Source organism: Mus musculus, chromosome 13, assembly GCF_000001635.26.
Source record: "Mus musculus strain C57BL/6J chromosome 13, GRCm38.p6 C57BL/6J".
Taxonomy (NCBI): Eukaryota; Metazoa; Chordata; class Mammalia; order Rodentia; family Muridae; genus Mus; species Mus musculus.
This window is the reverse complement of record NC_000079.6, coordinates 95743549-95763488: the sequence shown is the minus strand read 5'-3', so window position 1 is coordinate 95763488 and position 19940 is coordinate 95743549. Positions and strand designations below refer to the sequence as shown.

The 19940-nt window shown below is 43.5% G+C and overlaps 1 protein-coding gene across 2 annotated transcripts in view; it reads left to right on the top strand.

The window, feature by feature from the left end:
* Positions 1-19940, top strand: part of Iqgap2 (IQ motif containing GTPase activating protein 2) — a 265104-nt gene that overhangs the window by 128792 nt on the left and 116372 nt on the right. For both annotated transcript variants that reach the window (XM_011244681.3, NM_027711.1), the window contains exons 3-5: positions 87-243; positions 13419-13496; positions 16975-17051. In XM_011244681.3, coding sequence (XP_011242983.1) covers positions 87-243; positions 13419-13496; positions 16975-17051 — 312 coding nt within the window. The remainder of the gene's footprint in view (positions 1-86; positions 244-13418; positions 13497-16974; positions 17052-19940) is intronic.

The window sequence follows — 19940 nt, the reverse complement described above, 5'->3', positions numbered from 1 at the left end:
CACACAGCAGAGCACTGTGCCTCTCCCTTTATGGACTGTCACCTACCTGGAATCCATCAAAGTTTAATGTCTTATGATCTTTCCAGATGGATGGAAGTCTGCTTAGTTGAAGAATTGCCACCAACCACTGAACTGGAAGAAGGGCTCCGGAATGGGGTCTACCTCGCCAAGTTAGCCAAGTTCTTCGCTCCAAAAATGGTATCAGAGAAGAAGATCTACGATGTGGAGCAGACACGTTATAAGGTAACTGACCCGGGGGCTAAGCACTTTTGGCTTCCAGCTACATGCAAACATTTGCTATGTCTTTTCCTTATTCCTCTTCGTGCCTATACATCTGTAAGGATTTGGGGTGGGGATATCCTTGGTCTTTGAAAAGTCATTCCTGAGGCTGAAGTACTTTAAGAAAGAATACATTCTATTTCCAGACAAAAGCTGAGAGGCCTCTGTTTAGAGGTTCCCAAAGCCTCCCCCAACCCCCGTTATTCCTTCATGGAGGTCTTTGTGACTCTATTAGTGTCAGATAACTGTGAAAGTAAGAGTCCACCATTGCTGTAGGTGATTAATCCTGCTCAATTCACCCCAGTGGTGATGGAGGTGCATTCCTCCCTACCCACTCCAATGTCCTGTGCTTCCTCAATGAAAGACACACACATAGCCTTATAGTTTAATATTGCTTATACAGCTCAATGGTTGGGCCACTCCAAAACCTCCCAGTGGCTAACACTTTCCATCCAATATTCCTGAATTATTACTTTCTAAAACCTATATTCCATCCTGGCTGCCCTGCAACTAGGCCTGTAGCCCTCCTGGGTCTAGTCCCCTACTCTTACATATTGGCTCTCTCTCTGTCCTGCACTATTCAGGCCTGGTCTCTCTCCTTCCCTGACATGGTGATTCTCCATCCCTCCTCCTCTCTTGGTCCCCTGGCCTGAGAATCCTCAAGTCCCGCCTCTATCTCCCTGCCCAGACATTGGCCACTGGCTACTTTATTTACCAATCAGAACCAACTGGGAGCAGGGACCCTCAGCATCTTACAAGCAGGATTCTTGTGCAATTTGGGGAATCCAGTGGACATAATACAATCATTAAACCAAATGGAGTACACTGTACCTCCATTTCCCAATTCAGTTTACTGGTCTTCCTCCTGTATTGAAGGAGAGAAATATTCAAAATTAACTCCTCCCCGAGGGTTAATAGGTAGTTAGTGGTTGCTAGGAGAGAAAGAGACATTTTCTTCAGTAGCATAACCACTGGAAAATGACTCTTGTACCTTAACTACCTCTCACCCACGCTCCTGTAAATAACCCTCCTGAGACTCATGGACTCAGAGGCCAAAAATAAGATATAAAAATAGAAGGACTGGTAGACAAGAAGATATATCTTCAGGAGTCAGTTTAGAGCTGGGGGGGGGGGCAGCGGGGCGGGATGTCTGTTACAGAAAATGCCATAACTTGTCAGCTACAAGTCAAGGGTTCAAGCTGCTTGGAAACTTGATCCTCCCCCCTTCCTTTGTGTGTGAGTGTATGATATGCATGTTTGCATGTGTGCAGGTAAATGTGGGCTCAATGCACATGTGTGTTCAGGTCTCCATCACTCTCCACATTATTGAGGCAGTCTCTCTGAACCCAGAGCTCACCCATTCTCACTAGTCTAGCTAGGTGGCTTGTCCCAGGAGTCCCCTGCCGCTCTTCCTCTCCAGGGCTGGGATTATAAGCATGCTACACCGGTTTGGCATGTGTGTAGGTTCTGGAGGTCCAGACCATGGTCTTGATGTTTGCACAGTGAATGCTTTATCCTCTGAGGCTCCCCAGCCCAAGGTTGGTCCTTTATTCTCTTAGGAAGTTTACATTTTGGTTGCTGTTTTGTGAGGTTGGGGTTCCACTTCAGGCCCTCACCAACACTCGAGCCACTGATGTACACCTCCAGCCCATTTAGAGTTGTCCACTTCTCCCTCCTCTCCACCCCCCTACCCATTCCCTCTTTATTAGAGACAAACCCCAAGGCTTTGTGAATGCTAGGCAAGCACTCTTAACGCTGAGCCATATCCCCAGCCCACAGTTATTTTGTAATATTGATATTTTATTGGCAATCTTTAAAAGTTATTTTTCTTACAACTGTAAGGAAAATATAGAATATGACTGGAAATGGAATAAATGGGAAGTATATTTTAGATAAAATTATTAAAGCACAAATAACAACTTTCATATCCCCTCATACCTGATATCTTGTGATACATTTTCTGTATAAATGGACTTTTAAAAGGTTGGACAATTGTTATTCTACACTTGATCTTAGCCAAAAGGCTGAGAAGAATTGATGACAATTGTTATTCTAACATGTATTCTTGAATGTAGATATTGGATTCAGATCAATACTTCAATAACTTTTAACTCACAATAGACAGAGGCCTAGAGGCCTTTGGCAAATGTCTTTGGGGTCCATCATCATTGCTTAGAACAGTGGTTTCTCAGCCTTCCTGATGTTGCAACCTCTTAATACAGTTCCTTATGTTGTGGTGACCCCTAACTATAAAATTATTTTCATTTCTACTGGTCTGAATCATAATGTAAATATCTGATATCCAGGCTATCTGATATGAGTCCCCCATGAAAAGGTTATTCAACCCCCAAAGGGGTCACGACCCACAGATTAAGACCTACTGCCTTAGACAGACAGACAACCTCCCACAGGTTTATGTTGGGGATGCTGTTAGGAACAAATGTTTGCATTTAGTAAAAAATATTTGGGTTCCTGACAGGCTATTAAAATAGCAAATTATCCAGGGTTTGTTTGTTGTTGTTGTTTGTTTGTTTGTTTGTTTGTTTTAAGGTGTAGGGATTAGGGAATCTCTAAATTGTGGACTCATAGAGGAAACCTACATCCCCAGCCACAAGACGAACCCATACCCACATTTTAGACTCTAGTGTCAAGTGACTCTTATCAAGACCCAGGCCTGTTAGTGACTCAATATCATATCATTGGATTAGGAGCCAGCTCTCCCTGATGGGGAGGCTGAGGAGTTTTCCCTCTGGATTTGTGAGCAGAGAGACTCAAGTTCAGAGACAGACCCTCCGGGATGTGAGCCCTGGAGGTGACTCCAGACTGGCTCTTTTTTCTCTGAACATCATAGACCTTGGCATTACACATCTGCTTCCACATCAGCTCTAGACCCCTATGGCAACAGCGTCAGGGATACTTAATCAGACACCTTTAGGCTTTGGAGAGCCAGCTATCAAAATGAATGACAACTCCTCCTTGGAATAGGGATAGGTCTCTTTCCATTGTCAGTCTATTGTTATGAAACAGGATTTACAAGGGCCCAAGCAGATGATGATATTGTAAGTGAAGTATCATAAGAGAAAAGTGTTCTCAGGGGCTGTCTCCGACCCCAGCAAGCCCTTGAAGGCAGCTGTGCAGAAATGAGGCTGGGACAGAAGGAGGGCGGCTGTCACCAGCTGTGGTGTGGGTGCCTTCTATGCCACTGAGTTACAGGGAAAGCACAGGATGTGTGAAAACTGGCCCTCTATGGAATCTCTGGAGAACAGGATTTTTGTGATAGAAATTCTTAGTAGTTTTCCATGATATCATAAAATTTCATATTACAGTCTTTTTGATTTTTGATACAGTAACAAAAAGAGATAAACCTTCATGAGTAAGTGACACAACTTCCTATTCTTGAGTCTTTGGGGGCAGGAGCCTACTGTGTGGTCTCTTCAGGATCCCTAAATTGTAAGATGACAGTGAGGATGTTTAAACATAATGGATGCCCCTAACATAGGTGTGACACTTCAGTGTGTCCTCAGGAAAACCATGAGTTCAGAAAACACAGGTTCCTACTACAGCTGTAAAACACAACCTTCCTGATAGACATACGTCCCCAAGGAGGGCCATGTCCTTGTTCCCTCAAAGGCACAGTATTAGAACAGCCAAATTAGCCATCCACTTGCCAGTCAGTCTTGTCTGTCAGTCAGTCTAGGTCCCTGGTGCCTCATTGATTCAGGGTTAGAAGGATGTCCTGGGTGCTACATATGAGCCCTCCACATATGAGTATTCCATTGGTAGGCAACTCCATAGACTGTATTAGGATATGTGACCATGTTATACGTGCTGTGATACCTGTTACTGTCTCTCTTGGATACTTTGTAGTACAACCAATTTAAGTTTATCCCCAACTAGCTTACAAATAAGTGAGACTCGCCGAGGAGTGGTGGCACACACCTTTAATCCCAGCACTCAGGAGGCAGAGGCAGGCAGATTTCTGAGTTCAAGGCCAGCCTGGTCTACAGAATGAGTTCCAGGACAGCCAAGGCTACACAGAGAAACCCTGTCTTGAAAAACCAAAACCAACCAAACAAACAAACAAAAGCAAATAAGTGAGACGCACACTATGATATTTTATTTCACAATTACTCTTTGTGTGTGTGTGTGCGCGTGTGTGTGTGTATGTGTGTGTGTGTGTAACCTCTAATCTACTCTTCTAACTGCTGCCCTGTCTTCCTCCCTAGTGCTATACCCCAGATACTTGCTGTTTCTTCTGTGCTCATGGTCCATCTCCCCTCATAGTGGGGTCTCTCTCTGTCTCTGTCTCTCTTTCTCTCTCTGTCTCTCTCTGTCTCTCTCTCTCTCTCTGTCTCTCTCTGTCTCTCTTTCTCTCTCTGTCTCCATCTCTCTCTCTCTTTCTCTTTCTCTCTTCCTCTCTTCCTCTTTTTCTCCTTGTGTCTCTCCCCCCTACCTCCAGCCATGTCACTTCAAACCTGCCTACCTCTAATCCCTCCAGAAATTGGCTGTAGCCAATATTATTTAACCAATAGTTTTAAATCAAGGAACAAGGTTTGCACAACAAAAGCTTATAACCCGAGAAGTCTAGGTAGGCCTAGACCTTTGGGTATAAAATTTAGAATTATAATACACAGCAACAGACCAAACCTTCACATACCTCACAATAAGTATACGGAAAAGATTCTCTTAGGATCTGGCAAGATGGCTCAGTGGGTAGAGGTAGTTGCTGCCAAACCTGATGATTCAAGTTTGGTCCCTGGCACTCATGGTGGAAGAAGAGAACTGGCTCCTGAAAATTGTCTTCTGACTTCCACACAAGTGCTGGAACACGAACACACACACACACACACACACACACACACACACACACACAAGTGCTGGAACACACACATACAAGTGCTGGAACACGAACACACACATACACACACACACAAGTGCTGGAACACACATACACACACAAGTACTGGAACACACACACACATACACACACAAGTGCTGAAATAAACACACACACACACACACACACACACACACACACCACAAAATAAAAGTAAAATACTCTTTGAAAGATTGTTTTGTGCTTGGTCCACAGTGAGGAGTGCAGGGGTTGGCCTGTGGGAGGGGCTAGATGAAGGCTTACATGTCAGCTTCAAGAAAGCCAGAGCCTGCCTTGTGTCTGTGTGCTGTCCTTGTGTAGTAGTTACTTTTCTGTTGCTGTGATAAAACACCATGGCCATGGCAACTTAATAGGAGAGACAGTTTATTTGGCTTAGGGCTCAGAGGTGAAAGTGCATGATGGCACAGTAGAACGGTGGCAACAAGCAGTGAACTTAGCAGTGGGCATAGCAGTGGGCATGGACATAGCAGTGGGCATAACAGTAGGCGCAGAGAGCTGAGAGCAGATATATTGGAAGTTAAGCACAAGGCAGAAAGAACAAACTAAAACTAGCCAGGCTTTGTACTCTCAAAGCCCACCCCAGTGACATACTTTTTCCAATCCTCTAAACCTCCCAAATAATGCCACCAACTGCTCACATGCCCGAGCTGTGGGGGACATTTCTTATTCAGACAATTGCATTCTACTCCCCGCCCCGCATACTCTTACAGCTATAGCATAGTGCAAGATGCATTTATTTCAGCTTCAAAAGTACCCACAGTCTTTCACAGACTGAGCACTGTTTCAAACTTTCTTCTGAGGCTCAAGGCAATTTCTTCATTGTAACCCCCTATATAATCAAAAGGCAAATTACATACTTCCAACATACAATGGCACAAAACATACCTTGTCATTCCAAGAGGGAGAAATGACAGCTAAGTGAAGAAATGTGGAACCAAAGCAAGACGGAAGCCCAGCCGGGCTAACACCAAATACTATATCCCATGCCTGGGACTTTAATCTCAGAAAGCTTAGGAGAGCCTCTCCTCCAGCTTTGCTACCCACTGTGAGCATCCTTGTTTTGGGCTTACTCCACTCCCATTGTGCTGCTCTCCTTAGCGAATGTGCCACATCTGCCATCTCTAACATTTTGGGGTCTCCCCTGTAATCAGGGCTTCTTCATTTTTATAGCTTTATAGAGTTGCCTTTTGGAGTCTTCAGTCAGGTGCTCCTCGCCACATGCTTCCTGTCCTCAGTAGCTCTCTAAAGTGCAGAGGATACAACCTCTTTACTCTTGCATCCTTTATGCCCCTGCAACCAGCATCATGTGAATGACACTGCCAAGTATGGCTGCCAGCTTGGGACCCCAGCCTACCTTGAACCACACTAGCATCTGAGCTTTCATTCAGTTGCTTTCTAGGGGCAGAAAACACCTTAATCAGTTTCAGAAGCTGAAAGCTTAGATCGATGTAGTCTTGCCTTGAGAGTATCCCTCCCTTTATCTCAGCACAGGGCATGCTTCTCTGCTTACTGTGACAATCTGATCTCTGTCAGCACAAGTCCTGGCTACGCCAATTGAGTTTCCAGGGATACCCTGTTTCTTTTCAGACTGTACATTTTATATTTCTTTGTATCTACCTGTTTGTTTTCATTGTAGACTTGCATAAAAGTGATTCATAATAATAACCACACCACAAATTCAATATTATGTTGCCTTAGAGTTGCCTTTGTTAAAGAAATTAGTCGATTACTCTTTAAATTTAGCCAAGTTCATAGGGCACAGACAGAATACAGAAAGATTCTTTGCCAAACTGTCACAGGAATGGAATTGTCTTAGTTAGAGTTTCTGTGACTGTGATGGAGCATCGTGACCAAAAGCAACATGGAAAGGAGAGGGGTTTGTTCCAGCTTACACATCTCAGGACCCAGTCCACCATCAAAGGCAGTCAAGGTAGAAACTCAAGGCAGGAACATAGAAGCAGGTGCTGATGCAGAGACCGTAGAGGGTGCAGCTCACTGGCTAGCTCTTCATGGTTTACTCAGCCTGCTTTCTTATAACACCCAGGACTACCGCCCTATCTAAGAGCTGTACCACCGACGTGGTCCCTCTCAAAAAAATTATCAACAAGAAAATACACACTAGCCTTTCCCAGGGGCCAGTCTGATGGGAGCATTTTTCTCAATTGACGTTCCCTCTTACAAAATGATTCTTGCCTGTGTCAAGTTGACATAGAAACTAGCCAGCCTGGGCCTCTAACCCAGCTTCCTTTAACAATCCTTGCTTCCCTCTGGAAACTCTTGAGTGAGGCCTCTATAGTCTACTTTGCTCTCAGCACCGTCTTTCAGGTTCCTACTAGGATAACCTGTCAAGCCTTACTTGAAGTGTTAGTCATCTTTTCTACTCCAGTTCTGAAGCCTTCCGCATTCCTCCCAAGAACAACGGTCAGACAGCAGCTCACTATCAGGAACCAATTTTTTTAGTCACTATTTTTGTTGCCATGGAAATACACAAGTAACCAAGGCTACTTATGGAAGAAAGGGTTTACTTTGGCTTACCATTCCAGAGGGATAAGAGTCTATGATGGTAGGGTAGAGACATGGTATCCACCATTAGACATGACCGATGGAACAGGAAGCTACAAGCATACATCCTGGATGCCAAGCATGAAGCAGAGAAAACAAGAAATAGCAATAGTTACTCTTAAACCTCATTCCCAGTGACATTTCTTCAGCAGAGCCCCAGTCTAAACCTCCCAAACAGTGCCACCAACAGGGTGAGGGTCAAGTATTCAAATGCCTGAGCTAGTGGGGGGGTCTTTTCGTGGATATTTTCTTAATTTACATTTCAAATATTATCCCCTTTCCCGGTTCCCCTCCAGAAACCCCCTATCTCATACCCCCTCTCCCTGCTTCTATGAGGGTGCTCTCCCACCCACCAACTCCTGCCTCCAAACTAGGGCATTCCCCTACACTGGGGAATCAAGCCTTCACCAGGACCAAGGGTCTCTCTTCCCATTGATGCCCAACAAGGCCATCTTCTGCTGCATAAGCATCTGGAGCCATGTGTCCCTCTATGTGTACTCTTTGGTTGGTGGTTTAGTCCCTGGGAGCTCTGGAGGGTCTGGTTGTTTGATATTGTTGTTCTTCCTATGGGGTTGCAAAACCCCTTCAGCTCCTTCACTCCCTTCTCCAACTCCTCCATTGGGGACCCTGCGCTCAGTCCAATGGTTGGCTGTGAGTATCCACCTCTGTATTTGTCAGGCTCTAGCAGAGCCTCTCAAGAAACGGCTCCTAGGCTAACAACCAAAAATATAAGGGGGCATTTCTTATTTAAGCCACTACACCTTGGAGCTCACTCAAGGTGTTTAAAGTCTACCCTTCTGCCTCCTCTGAGGGCCTACTGCAGGGGCACCTGGTGAGTGTGTACACTAACTGAACTCTTGCCCTCATTGCTGAGTTGAGTACCATCCTTTGGTTTTCTGGGGAGATTCACCTATAGGAGAGTCTGGTGTTGTAGTAAGGTTTGAGAGCCGTTGTTCCAATAGACTGGCATAAAACGGCATTTTTATGGCATTGGCATAGAAATGACAATGCAGGTAAAGAAGGGGAAGTTGTTCTACAAGAGACGCAGGTGCTGGTTAATATTCCTGTTTGAAAATCTAAACTCTGGAACAATCTCAAGTCTGAAACTCTGAGAACCAAAGGGTTTTAGACAGCAGAGCATTTGGGTTTTAGATTTTCCGACTAGAGATTGTCAGCTGATGACATCTAAGCAAATATTCCAAGGTCTGGAAAACTTTGAAGTCTGAAACATCCCAAGGACATCTGATAAGTGACATTCCATCTGTATGGAGTAAAGTTCATTTCTATGTGACACTCAGCAGCACCTGCCCCGGGCCCTGTTCTAGGTGAGAATAGCAGAGAAGTTCTGATGTTATGATGCCGTGGCTGGGTACGCTATCACTGTGCAGTTGTAACTTGTGACACTTGTGTACTTCTGTACAGACGTTGCACAGTACACTGTTGACAGATGGCAATGAGTAGGAACTTGTCTTCTTTGTTGGAAGGTTTACTCTGAGATTAGAAAGAACAAGAAGAAAGCTATATTCTTTTTGTCCCTGCCACAAAATACCTTTTAAAATGGAGTTTAAGTAAGGCTTTATTTGGGCTCCCAGTTGAGGGGGGGAGCCTATCATGGTGGGGAAGTCACAGCAGCAGAAGCAGCAGATGGCAGGTAACCCTGTACTGCAATGAGGAGGGAGGAAAAGGAAAGTACTGTGGTGCTCAGCTTGCTTTTGCCTTTTAATCCAGCCCAAGCCCTTTAGCCATAGGATAATTTCCATCTCAATTAACCCAATGCAGAAACTCACAGATGTCCAGAGATTTGCCTCCTTGGTGATTCTAGATCTTGTCCCATTGACAGTCAGTGTTAACTATCACCTCATCCATGCATGGTCAGGGAAGGGTGCAGGAAGAACGTTTTGAGAGGGGACTTATAGTAAAAGACTCAGGCAATGGCTGTGGGTGACAAGCTAAATAACTGGTGTGTATCCCTGAGGGCCATGCTAAGTCTTAGCTACTGTCAACAGCAGCATGACGAGAGTCTGGATTCCAAATCAGGGCTCTGCAAAGAGCCTGTTCTACTTTAACAACTTCTGTTAATGTGATAATCTATCCCAACAAAAAGCAGCTTATGGAAGAAAGGGTTTATTGTAGTTCACAGTACGAGGTTACAGTCCAGCATAGCGGGGTAATCAAAGTGTCAGGAACTTAAGCCAGCTAGTCACATCACAGTCAAGAGCAGAAGGAAATGAAGACTTGCATGCCAGTTATTCAGCTCATCTTCTCCACTCTCTCGGACACAAGCCAAGGGAATGGTGCTTCCCACAGTGGACACTCTCGGACACAAGCCAAGGGAATGGTGCTTCCCACAGTGGACAGAGTCTTCTCACATCTATTAACCGAATCACAGGTGCCCCCATGAGACATGCACATTGGTCTAATATAATCTAGATAGATAATCTCTCATTGAAACTTTCTTACTTGGTGACTAAAGACTGTGGTAAATTGACAAAGCTGTCCATCCCAGAGCCTTTACTCTGAGTCTGTTGCATTCAACATGAATGGCATTTGGAGTATCATGCACACATGTACCCTCTGTTTTCTAATCTAGAAAATAAAGCTTGTGGGACAATTGTTACAGTTCTGGACTGTCTTGTAGAGCCAAAGTACACTGGTTCTAATATGCAGGAAGTTCGATCCAAAGAAGACTTGCATAATTTTTCATCTCTGTAACTGGAACAGGGTGAACTTCATTTCCTGGCAGGGAAACGGCTCAGTAATAGAAAATGAGCACACACCTGTAATGTGAAATTAGAAGAAAGAATGTATTGTTCCATATGAAATATAAGCACGTTAGCTAGACAGAAGCATCTCTGGTTAAAAATAGCCATGTCATTTCCTCATGTATTAATATGTAGGACTGATTTTTTTTTAAAAAAGGATTCCAAAAAGAACTACAATGGAAGAGGTTATTTTGAGCCCATTAAGAAAATCAGCTTTCATGCTAGTTGAAGCACGTCCATAGACTGAGACGGCTCCACTCCAGAAGCAGAGTTTTTAAATAAGTGAATATGGAGCTCCAAGTTCTGAAGTCGGCGCCTTTCAGGTGTTTGAGACGAGGAACTGAAATCCATTGAAGTTCTGTAGCCACGCCCACTTTATCAGTCAGTCCCCATATATGGAGTGGAGACCTTTTTCTGACCTTACATGTGAGTGAAAGGTTCCAGCCTAGCAAGGCGTGTCCTGGTGGTAGTGGCTGATGACCTCTGCATTTTCAGCTAGACTTGGCTACTAAGGACTTTCTCTTTGTTCTCGTTGTGATCTTCCCGGCTCAGAACAGCATTTTAAGGCTAAGGATGGAAGGCACAGTAGGATTAGCAACTTTTCTGAGATTACTTACCTAACAAGACCACTAAAAAAGAGGAGTGGCGTTTTACACGACTTGAGTTTGGATTGTTGGAGCCCAAACCACTGTTGCCCGAACTCGAGCTGACTAAAGTTGTTCCATTAACTCACTGGAACAAGAAAACAAATGGACACTCAGGACACAGTAAAGAGAAGGAGGGGGAACAGTCTTAGCACAGATCGTGGCTTCTGCTGGGTGATGCTAATACAGACTTAAGAACATACAGATTGGTTTTCTTTTGGGTGTTATCAGGCAGTAGCATCAACTCAGAGTCTTGGTCATTTTTACACAGAAGCCTGAATGTAACCCAGACTACATCACATTCCACCATTACCGTGTCAGGTAGGAAAACCTTTAGTTCAGTTGTGTGCAGGTGGCCCTCATTCACACCTCCGTTCAGACTCAATCATTGTGTCTGTCTTGTTCTCCTGTGGTTACAGACTGCTTTTTATCTAAGGACTGCTGGAATTTTGCAAACTTTTATGCTGCTGCGTTATAAACAGATACTACGTCCTGACCATCAACAGAAGCCTGCCTTTATATTTTCCCTCTTTCCTATCGCATTTATCTTTTTCTCCCCCTTTCCCCACTCCTTTCTATTCCCAGCTAGTTTATAACACCTAACTGATTTCCTCCTTCTGAAGAATGACCAATCATTTGACTCCATGTTCTCCCCCCCCCCCCGCCCTCCACCCCCAAGGGCCGGAGTGTAGGCACTCAGAAGGTTTTAGAGACCCAGTCATGTACGGATCCCAGCTCCCTAGAGCCACTTAACTTTAGACAAGTCATTTTATCTTTTTGACCTGCCTTTCCCCATATTTAAAAAGTAGGACTAGCATTTATGCTGAAAGGTATTTGGAAAATTAGAAACAATTTACATAAAGTACTTGAAACACATTGTGCAATCAAGACTAGTGACTTTTATTAAGCATTCATTGAATATTAATTTGCTTATGTTTTGTAATTTCTAACAGCAATGAGAACACCTTTGATTTAGTAAACTATTCCGTTTTGGAAGCTCAGAGAAGCCAGGATGAGCCAGCCTTGTTGGATGTGATTATCCTTCACTGGGTATTAATTATATATGAAACTTGCTATAGTTACTGTTTTTTTTCACATACTCATTTCAAATTAATGTGAAACATTATTTTCTATTATGCATTAAATGAAAAATGAAAGCTAGTTTAAGGCTCTTTGTGGCACATTACTTGATATAACTTCATGAAGTGGCAGTCTGATTGGGACTGTAAGTAGAAATGAAAGACTGGTTTTACCATGTAGAAAAAGGTCAGATGGCATTTCTGCTGAATATTTACTTCTTGAACAAAGCCAGGATTATTATTAAAATGTAAGTAATGCATACTGAAATTAGCTCTGTATTATAGGATGGTTTGTGCTTCCCTTTTTATATCTTCCAGGATTTCTGTAGCGATGGATGTCCATGGCCAAAACAGACAGACAAACAAACAGGCATTTAGCTTAAAAAAAAATTCTGTGTAGAGCTGGGTCACGGTGGTGCATGACTGTAATTCTAGCCAACCTAGCCTACATAACAAGTTTCAGGCACTCCAGAGCAACATAGTAGGCCCTAATCTAAGAAAGAAAGAAAGAAAGAAAGAAAGAAAGAAAGAAAGAAAGAAAGAAAGAAAGAAAGAAAGAAAGAAAGAAAGAAAGGAAGAAAGGAAGAAAGGAAGAAAGGAAGAAAGGAAGAAAGGAAGAAAGGAAGAAAGGAAGAAAGGAAGAAAGGAAGAAAGGAAGAAAGGAAGAAAGGAAGAAAGGAAAGGGAAGAAAAGGAAGGAAGGAAGGAAGGAAGGAAGGAAGGAAGGAAGGAAGGAAGAAAGAAAGAAAGAAAGAAAGAAAGAAAGAAAGAAAGAAAGAAAGAAAGAAAGAAAGAAACTAATAATCCCTTAAAATTCCATCGAATTTACCTGAAATTGCTAGACTTCTCATCCATAATTCCCAAGATCTTGATACCATGCAAGCATGAACTTGTGCATACAGGTTTCACAAAGTATCCTGAGGTGTGTGGTAGACATTACATGGTGTTTGGAATCCAAGTTCAGAACTACCTTGAAATGTAAAATGTAGAGACTAGCATAGCCCATCACAGATAACGAGAGTGTTACTGAAATGCTGTCTAGTCTTCTGGTGTGTCTGGATTTGTTTTATATGAGCAACAATGGCTGCTCTTGAAAAAGCACAGTTGACTTGCATTCTGGCCATGGAAATATATATCGCAAATGACTCACTTTCTGTGTGATCTCATCTTCCTTTTTTCTTTCTTCTATTTTTTAGAAATCTGGCCTTCATTTTCGACACACAGATAACACTGTGCAGTGGTTAAGAGCTATGGAAGCCATCGGGCTGCCCAAGGTAAGCTTTCACATAGCGCATGCTTATCCACAAAGACAAAAAGTTAGTGCAAGGCAAACTTTGAAACTGATTTGTCAGGCCGAGACATGTCTCTGCCAGCTTGAGATATGGAAAGGCCTATCCAGGGACACATATGGCAAGAATTCACAATAAAGTAGGAGCGCAGCTACAAAACACACGATTGAAAGTGTGTCTAAATTAAACAAGGGTAGAACCGGCTTCAGCTGATAGTGAATTTAAGGTAGTCGGCTCCTTGGGGTACATTTTCTGTAAATTATTATAATTTAACTTTTGAAGTTTATTTTATGTGTCCGTGCATCCAGACAGACGGGCCAGGGTGTGTGGAGGCCAAAGAACCACTTTCAGAGTCAGTTCTCAATTTCCAAGCTTTGAAGCAAGGCCTCTCGTCTTCGCTTGCGAATTCCAGGCTAGCAGGCCTATGGACTTCCAGGCAGTTCTCTGTCTCCTCTTCCCACCTCATCATCAGAGTCCTGGGATTACAGCTGCATTCCACAGCATCTGGCTTTCTCTGTGGTTTCTGGGGATCAAACTCTGGTCATCGGGCGTGCGGATGTGGTATTCTTTCCTGCTGAGCCATCTCCTTGGCCCACATTTTTTATTTTATAATTATTATTATAAATCATGGTCTCATTTTGAATCTGAAAGGTTAGAGGCTTGTAGCTCTTACTCCTAAAATAGATCTACCAAATAAAATTCAATCAGCAAGCATTCAGCACTTGGTAAATTCAAAGAGAGAAGAAATAGGCATTTGGGGGAAATGAGGAAATTACATTTGATGGAAATTGTAGGACTACTTTTATTTCAGGAGGATTATAGGATCACAGGAACTTTCAAAAATAGTTTGTCTCTGTGTATCTATCCTTCAGCTTCCCCAGCACTGACATCTTTATAACTGTAGCACCATATTAGAGTGTTTCACATGTGATATTTTGGTTTTTTTTCTTTTTTTTTCTTTTTTTTTTCTTTCTGTTTCCATTTTAAATGGCAGAGTCTCTATGTAACTAAGGCTGCCCTAGAATTCACTGTATATCCCAGGTTGGCCTCAAGCTTGTGGAATCCTCCTGCCTCAGCCTCTGAATAGTGAGCATATTGCATGAGTTACCAGCCGAGTTGCCATCAGGGTGTGAATATAAACTAGAACACTGGCTTTATTTTAACAGCTTTTCTTTTTCTCACATGAATTTGTTTGCAAGATCGTGAGTGTGTTGTTCTGGGTGTGCAGTTTAAGCCCATGAATGGATTTGTGTGCCCCCTACTGCTATCCAGACTGTCATGGTTTCATTTGTGTTGAGAGCTCTGTCCTTTGCATTGCGTAGTATGTACAGCTACTTTGAGGAAATGGTTTATAAGATATCATCTTGAAGACAAAGGGTCAAAGGAAAAGCTAACCTATAAATACCAATGTTGTTATTTTACTATTGAGCCAGGTTTGCTGGTAAAAGTATCACCCATGTAGGCTGAGAACTCAGCTCAGTGGTGAAGCACTTTGCTAATATATAAGGCTCTGGACTCAGTTCTCAGAAATACTACCAGAGCAGGGCCTGGAGAGATGGTTTAGCAGTCAAGAACCCAGGCAGTTCTTTTGGAGGTCATCGATTCAGTTCTCTGCATCCACGTGGCAGCATGGTTTCAATGTCTTTGTACTAATGCTCTTTTTATGTCAGGTGTATTTTCCTCAAAATTCCCAATGTTTAGCTCACTCAGCCATTTTCACTCAAACTGGTCCCCGCAGACATTAAACGCCGCTCCCTTCTGAACACTAGTTGCCACTTTGACTTATCAAGTGCTAAGTGAGGGATTGGTTGCTAAATCAACAGAGGACTTCAACTAGAAATTTTCTTGGTGAAGAAACATCTGGTTAGGACAGTTTCATGACATAGGAAAGACTTGATTGAACCTTTCCAAACTGTTTTAACATTGACTTTCGCCGTGAAGTCTCTGACAGATGACATCAGAAGGCCAAGAGTGCCCTGAGCTGACTCTGTAGGGAACTGCTGTCAATCCCTTCATTTATCAATATTGAATGACATTCCATGCTCACCTTCACGTGAAGAGCTAGAGACACGAGTGGCGTGTGACAGTCTGATGAACTCTAAGCTGACTCCGACTCTGGTGCAGGAAGGCATTTCCATAGGGACTTCCCGGGAGAAACACAAATGTAAAGGAAAGAAAGGGGCCTCGGGAGAGTTGGCTGTCAGTACAGCGAGGTGTGAAGCAAGAGCCATAGTTGTCAGAACTTTAAACCCAAACAGACTCTGAGTCTGAAGCCCCTGTCTCGCCAACACCCCAACAGCAAATGTGTCAGGAGATGGCTGGAAGGGCACTGAGACTTCCCAGGCTGTAGACATTTCTTTATGAACACAGCTACGATACGGTACATTGTTCACTTGAGAAACACTCTTGTCTCTATGTTTTCCGATGTCCAGTGGAAAAAAATTGCACTTGAGGACCAAAGGACTACCATATGGTACATGACTTAATTTTAGTTTTAATGTCAAGCTGTATAAAATACTCACTGAAAGCCAGTGATGATGGTGTGCTTATCTTAATATTAGAGACTTCAAGCTCAATTATTCACTTTTTTTCCCCCTTGCTCAGAAATAAAAACTTGGTACCCGACTCTGAAATCTGTTTCCTATCAAGCGTTTAGCTTCAAGCTTAGGGGAAAAGCGGTATGGCTGTGCATGTGAAAGGCTTGATGCTCAAACCATCTGCTCTGGTAAATCCAGGTCTACATGCTCATCCAGGAGAAGAAGCAGATGTTCTGAAAATAGAGATGCAAGGTGTTCGCTGCAGCGGCCACGGGAGTGGTTAATCTGTGGTTCAGAAACATGAGAGGGTTATTAGGATGCATCAGAAATTATGTGTGCGTAGGATAACATAAAGGATGGGATATGTTCAGCTTCTAGTAAGTCCGTCCAACAGGTATATGCTCTGCACATACTGGCTTTTACATGTGCATTAAGTTTTTTAAAAAAAATAGAGGAAAAAATAAATAAGGCCGGGGGGGGGGGGTGAGACAGAGAGAGAGAGAGAATAAAGCAGCAAGCACATACCAAGATGCTAATAGTAACAGTCTGAAACATGGAGTATTGGCATTTTTCCTTCAGACTCTATGTACTTTTAAGCAGAAAAAAATATATATATACATATACATAAATGCTCATGAATATTCAGGTTTTTAAAAGGTCTCCTTCTCAGGCTCACAGGTCACGTGAGTGAGGATACAACCCAGCCTTCTAGAAAGGGCTGGTGGTGAGCCCCACCTCTGTGGGATTGGCCACTAGGGGGCGAGCCGCCCACCCGGCAATGGTTTCTGTGCGGGGATTGCTCTGTAGAGTTACAGGGAGGCAACCACCTTCTATGTTTAAATAGCTGTAGACTTGCAAAAACATCCCGGGTCTGGTTGGGGAGAAAATTGAAGCATAGTAAGTACATTGACTCTTTTGTTTTCCAGATATTTTATCCAGAAACAACAGATGTCTACGATCGGAAAAACATACCAAGGATGATCTATTGCATTCACGCGCTAAGGTGGGGAAAATGCAGACTGCAACTTCCGTTTCCATTTAAAAGATTTTAAGTGACTGTAACAATCGCAAGAGCCTTTAAGAAAAGCAGTTTTGAATGTGTTGGTACAGAATTTAAAATAAATTGCTGTACAAAGCCACCCTTGGACTTGGAAACGCTTGTGACATTTTTAATATCATTCAATATAAAAACCCAGAGAAACTAATAGAAGACCTATGTATGATAAGGAGAGGACAGACTGGAGACAGCGAGGACCCACCAGGAATGGGCTTGCTGTGCATGAGTGGGGTTGTATGCGGATGTCAGTGAGCAGAGCCCGTAGTCGCTGTGAGTGCTCTAACAACTCATTCAATTCTCCGCTTGAACTACCAATAAGAAAATGTAACACAAACATGATTTCTTCTGACTTTCCACTCAATAGAATTTATGCTCTAAGAATAAAAAAGGAAGCACACAAGTTCTTTTAAATTTGATCAAGACATACTTAGTGTTTTAAAGTGATTTTTTTTTTTTTTTGCTTTTGATACTTTTTGAAGGTTTTGAAACCCTGCTAATTCACAGGTGACTTTTCTGTTTTAACGGGCCTGGGAAAACTAGGAACTTCAGATGGCAACCACTGTGGAACCCCAGCTGTGGCTGCTGTCTTGTGCATGAAGGTGAAGCTTGAGAGATTTCATGTGTAATGAAGTTTTAAATTCCTTTACAACATCTGCCTTGTGTTTGTATCGCTGGAAGTCATTTTCCTGGCAGAACCCTCTGTCTTGGGGTTTATATTAACTTCTTCCTGGCTTTTTTCTTCTGCAAAGGAAAAAGTCTTCATAATAATTCATCGCAAAGCCAGTCTCCTAGAGAAATTTTTGATTATGTCATAGGATTCAACCCTCAACCCACCACCCAGCCGGCTTTATTTTTTTTTTTCCTTTTGAGTCAGCTTTGGAATATGACAGCCGGTGGGATAAGATATAGGCCAAATGGTAGGCTCCTTGCTCTTTCTTTTCTCTCTTTACACTTATCTATTTGTTTGTCTATTACTTACTCTGGTAAGTATGTGCACTCACACACTTTTGGGTATCGTGTGCCTCTACACACACGTGGAGGAAACCCCAAAGCAGTGTGCAGAGTTGGCTGCCTCCTTCCACCGCATTGTCGGCCTTGGTGGCAAGTGCCTTTACCTGCTAGGCCATCTTGTCACCCGAGAGAGTGTCCTACTGTGCAGCTCAGGCTGGCCTCAAACTCTCCATCCTCCATCCTCAGCCTCCCCAAGAACTGAGGCTGTGGACATGCCATCAGACCAGGCCTATTTTGTTGTTGTTGTTGTCGTTATTGTAACTTAGAATATCTAAAAGGAAATAGATAAAATAAGGTGTAATTTCTGTAGCAGGTGCTAGAGTGAGGAGTTTCTCGGTTTGCTCCAGTCTCCTCCTATGTAGCCTAAGGTCCAGTGTACCCATAGGACTTCCTTTGGTGACGGCAAGGAAAGGAGGTTTGTTTTGTTTTGGTTTTTTGAGACATGGTCCCACAGCATGGCCCTGACTAACCTCTGTAGACCAGGCTGGCTTTGAACTCAGAGAGATCCACCTGCCTCTGCCTCCTGTGTGCAGGGATTAGAAGCAAGCGCTACCACTACTTGGCCCAATAGGTTTTCTTCAGACTCTGTGTTTCTTCTGAGGTTTTCTTTCGAATGTGCTGCTTAGCAGTCCTCAGGGAGTTCTTGTCAAAGCTTGGGGCAGTCACTTAACGCTATGTGGTTAGGACTGCTTTTGTGACCTGCTAAGCCAGCCTTCATTATGTTCGGATATCGAGCCGGTGATCTTCAGATTCGTAGCCGGCTTCCAGGGCAGTGTGTGTGGGCTTCAATTGATTTGCTGGAGTAGACACCTGGGCCATATGTCCTCCAGCTTACAAAGACACAGCATGTTAAGTTCCTTTCAGGCAAAGTCTTTGCTCCTAAGAAGTTACATAGAGCGACATAGGGATTCACAAATGTCCATCTACCATAGTTTAAATAACGGCTTGTTCAGCTCTGAAACGAAGAACGGGTTCTTTCTCATTTATTACTGCATGGATGTACAGATGTCGAAGTCATGGTTCTGGATCTTTATCAGTTACTCTTCACAGATGTCTTTGTGCCTTTTTGACATCCTGGAGCAGATACATACAGTGCCATGCATATCATACATATGACCACATTCTGTCATGGGGAACTGCCCTTCACTATCCTCTGTCTTCACGTTGTGCAGCTGCCTCTCAGGAAGGAAATGAGAAATCCCGAGTGTCCAGGGCTTGTCTATACAGCTCTCCTCTACGGTGGTTTAGAAGGCTGTCGGTCTTCCAGGAGGCTGATATTCTGTGTGCAAGGCGCATGGAGGCAGCCTTTATTAAATGAGTGCAGTTTGCTCTCGTTGCAGAGTTGGCTGCATGTGTATCCCGGCTGCTACAGCTACAGCACTGCTGGATTAGAGAGTTGTCCTTACCTGGTAGAGGACTAGGCAGGCCAGAGGTTTGGATTATAGCTCAGGAGCCAGGAGGGAAGGTTACTCCGGGTAGCTTTGCCTCTCAGACCCTGACTTCCTTCCGGATTAGCCCAAGGGCTGACTGACCTACAAGTTCAGCTGGGACCCTGACCAAACTTGTCAGGAGTCTGATGTGGAGTTAACAACCCACCAGCCCTAGGTGTCTGTCCTTGCTTTCTTCCCCTGCCCCTTGCCTTTTTGTCTGGTACCTGATTCCAGCCTCACTGCCTGTCACCGCTGGGCCCCTTTAACCAGCTCAGCTTGGTGGTTTCAAACTTGGTCTAACTGAGAGGGACTGGCCTTCTTGGTGGGTGGCCTCCTCTCTTTTTCAAGGAAATATCTATCCTTTTTTTTTTCCTATTTAAAAAAAAGTAGCATA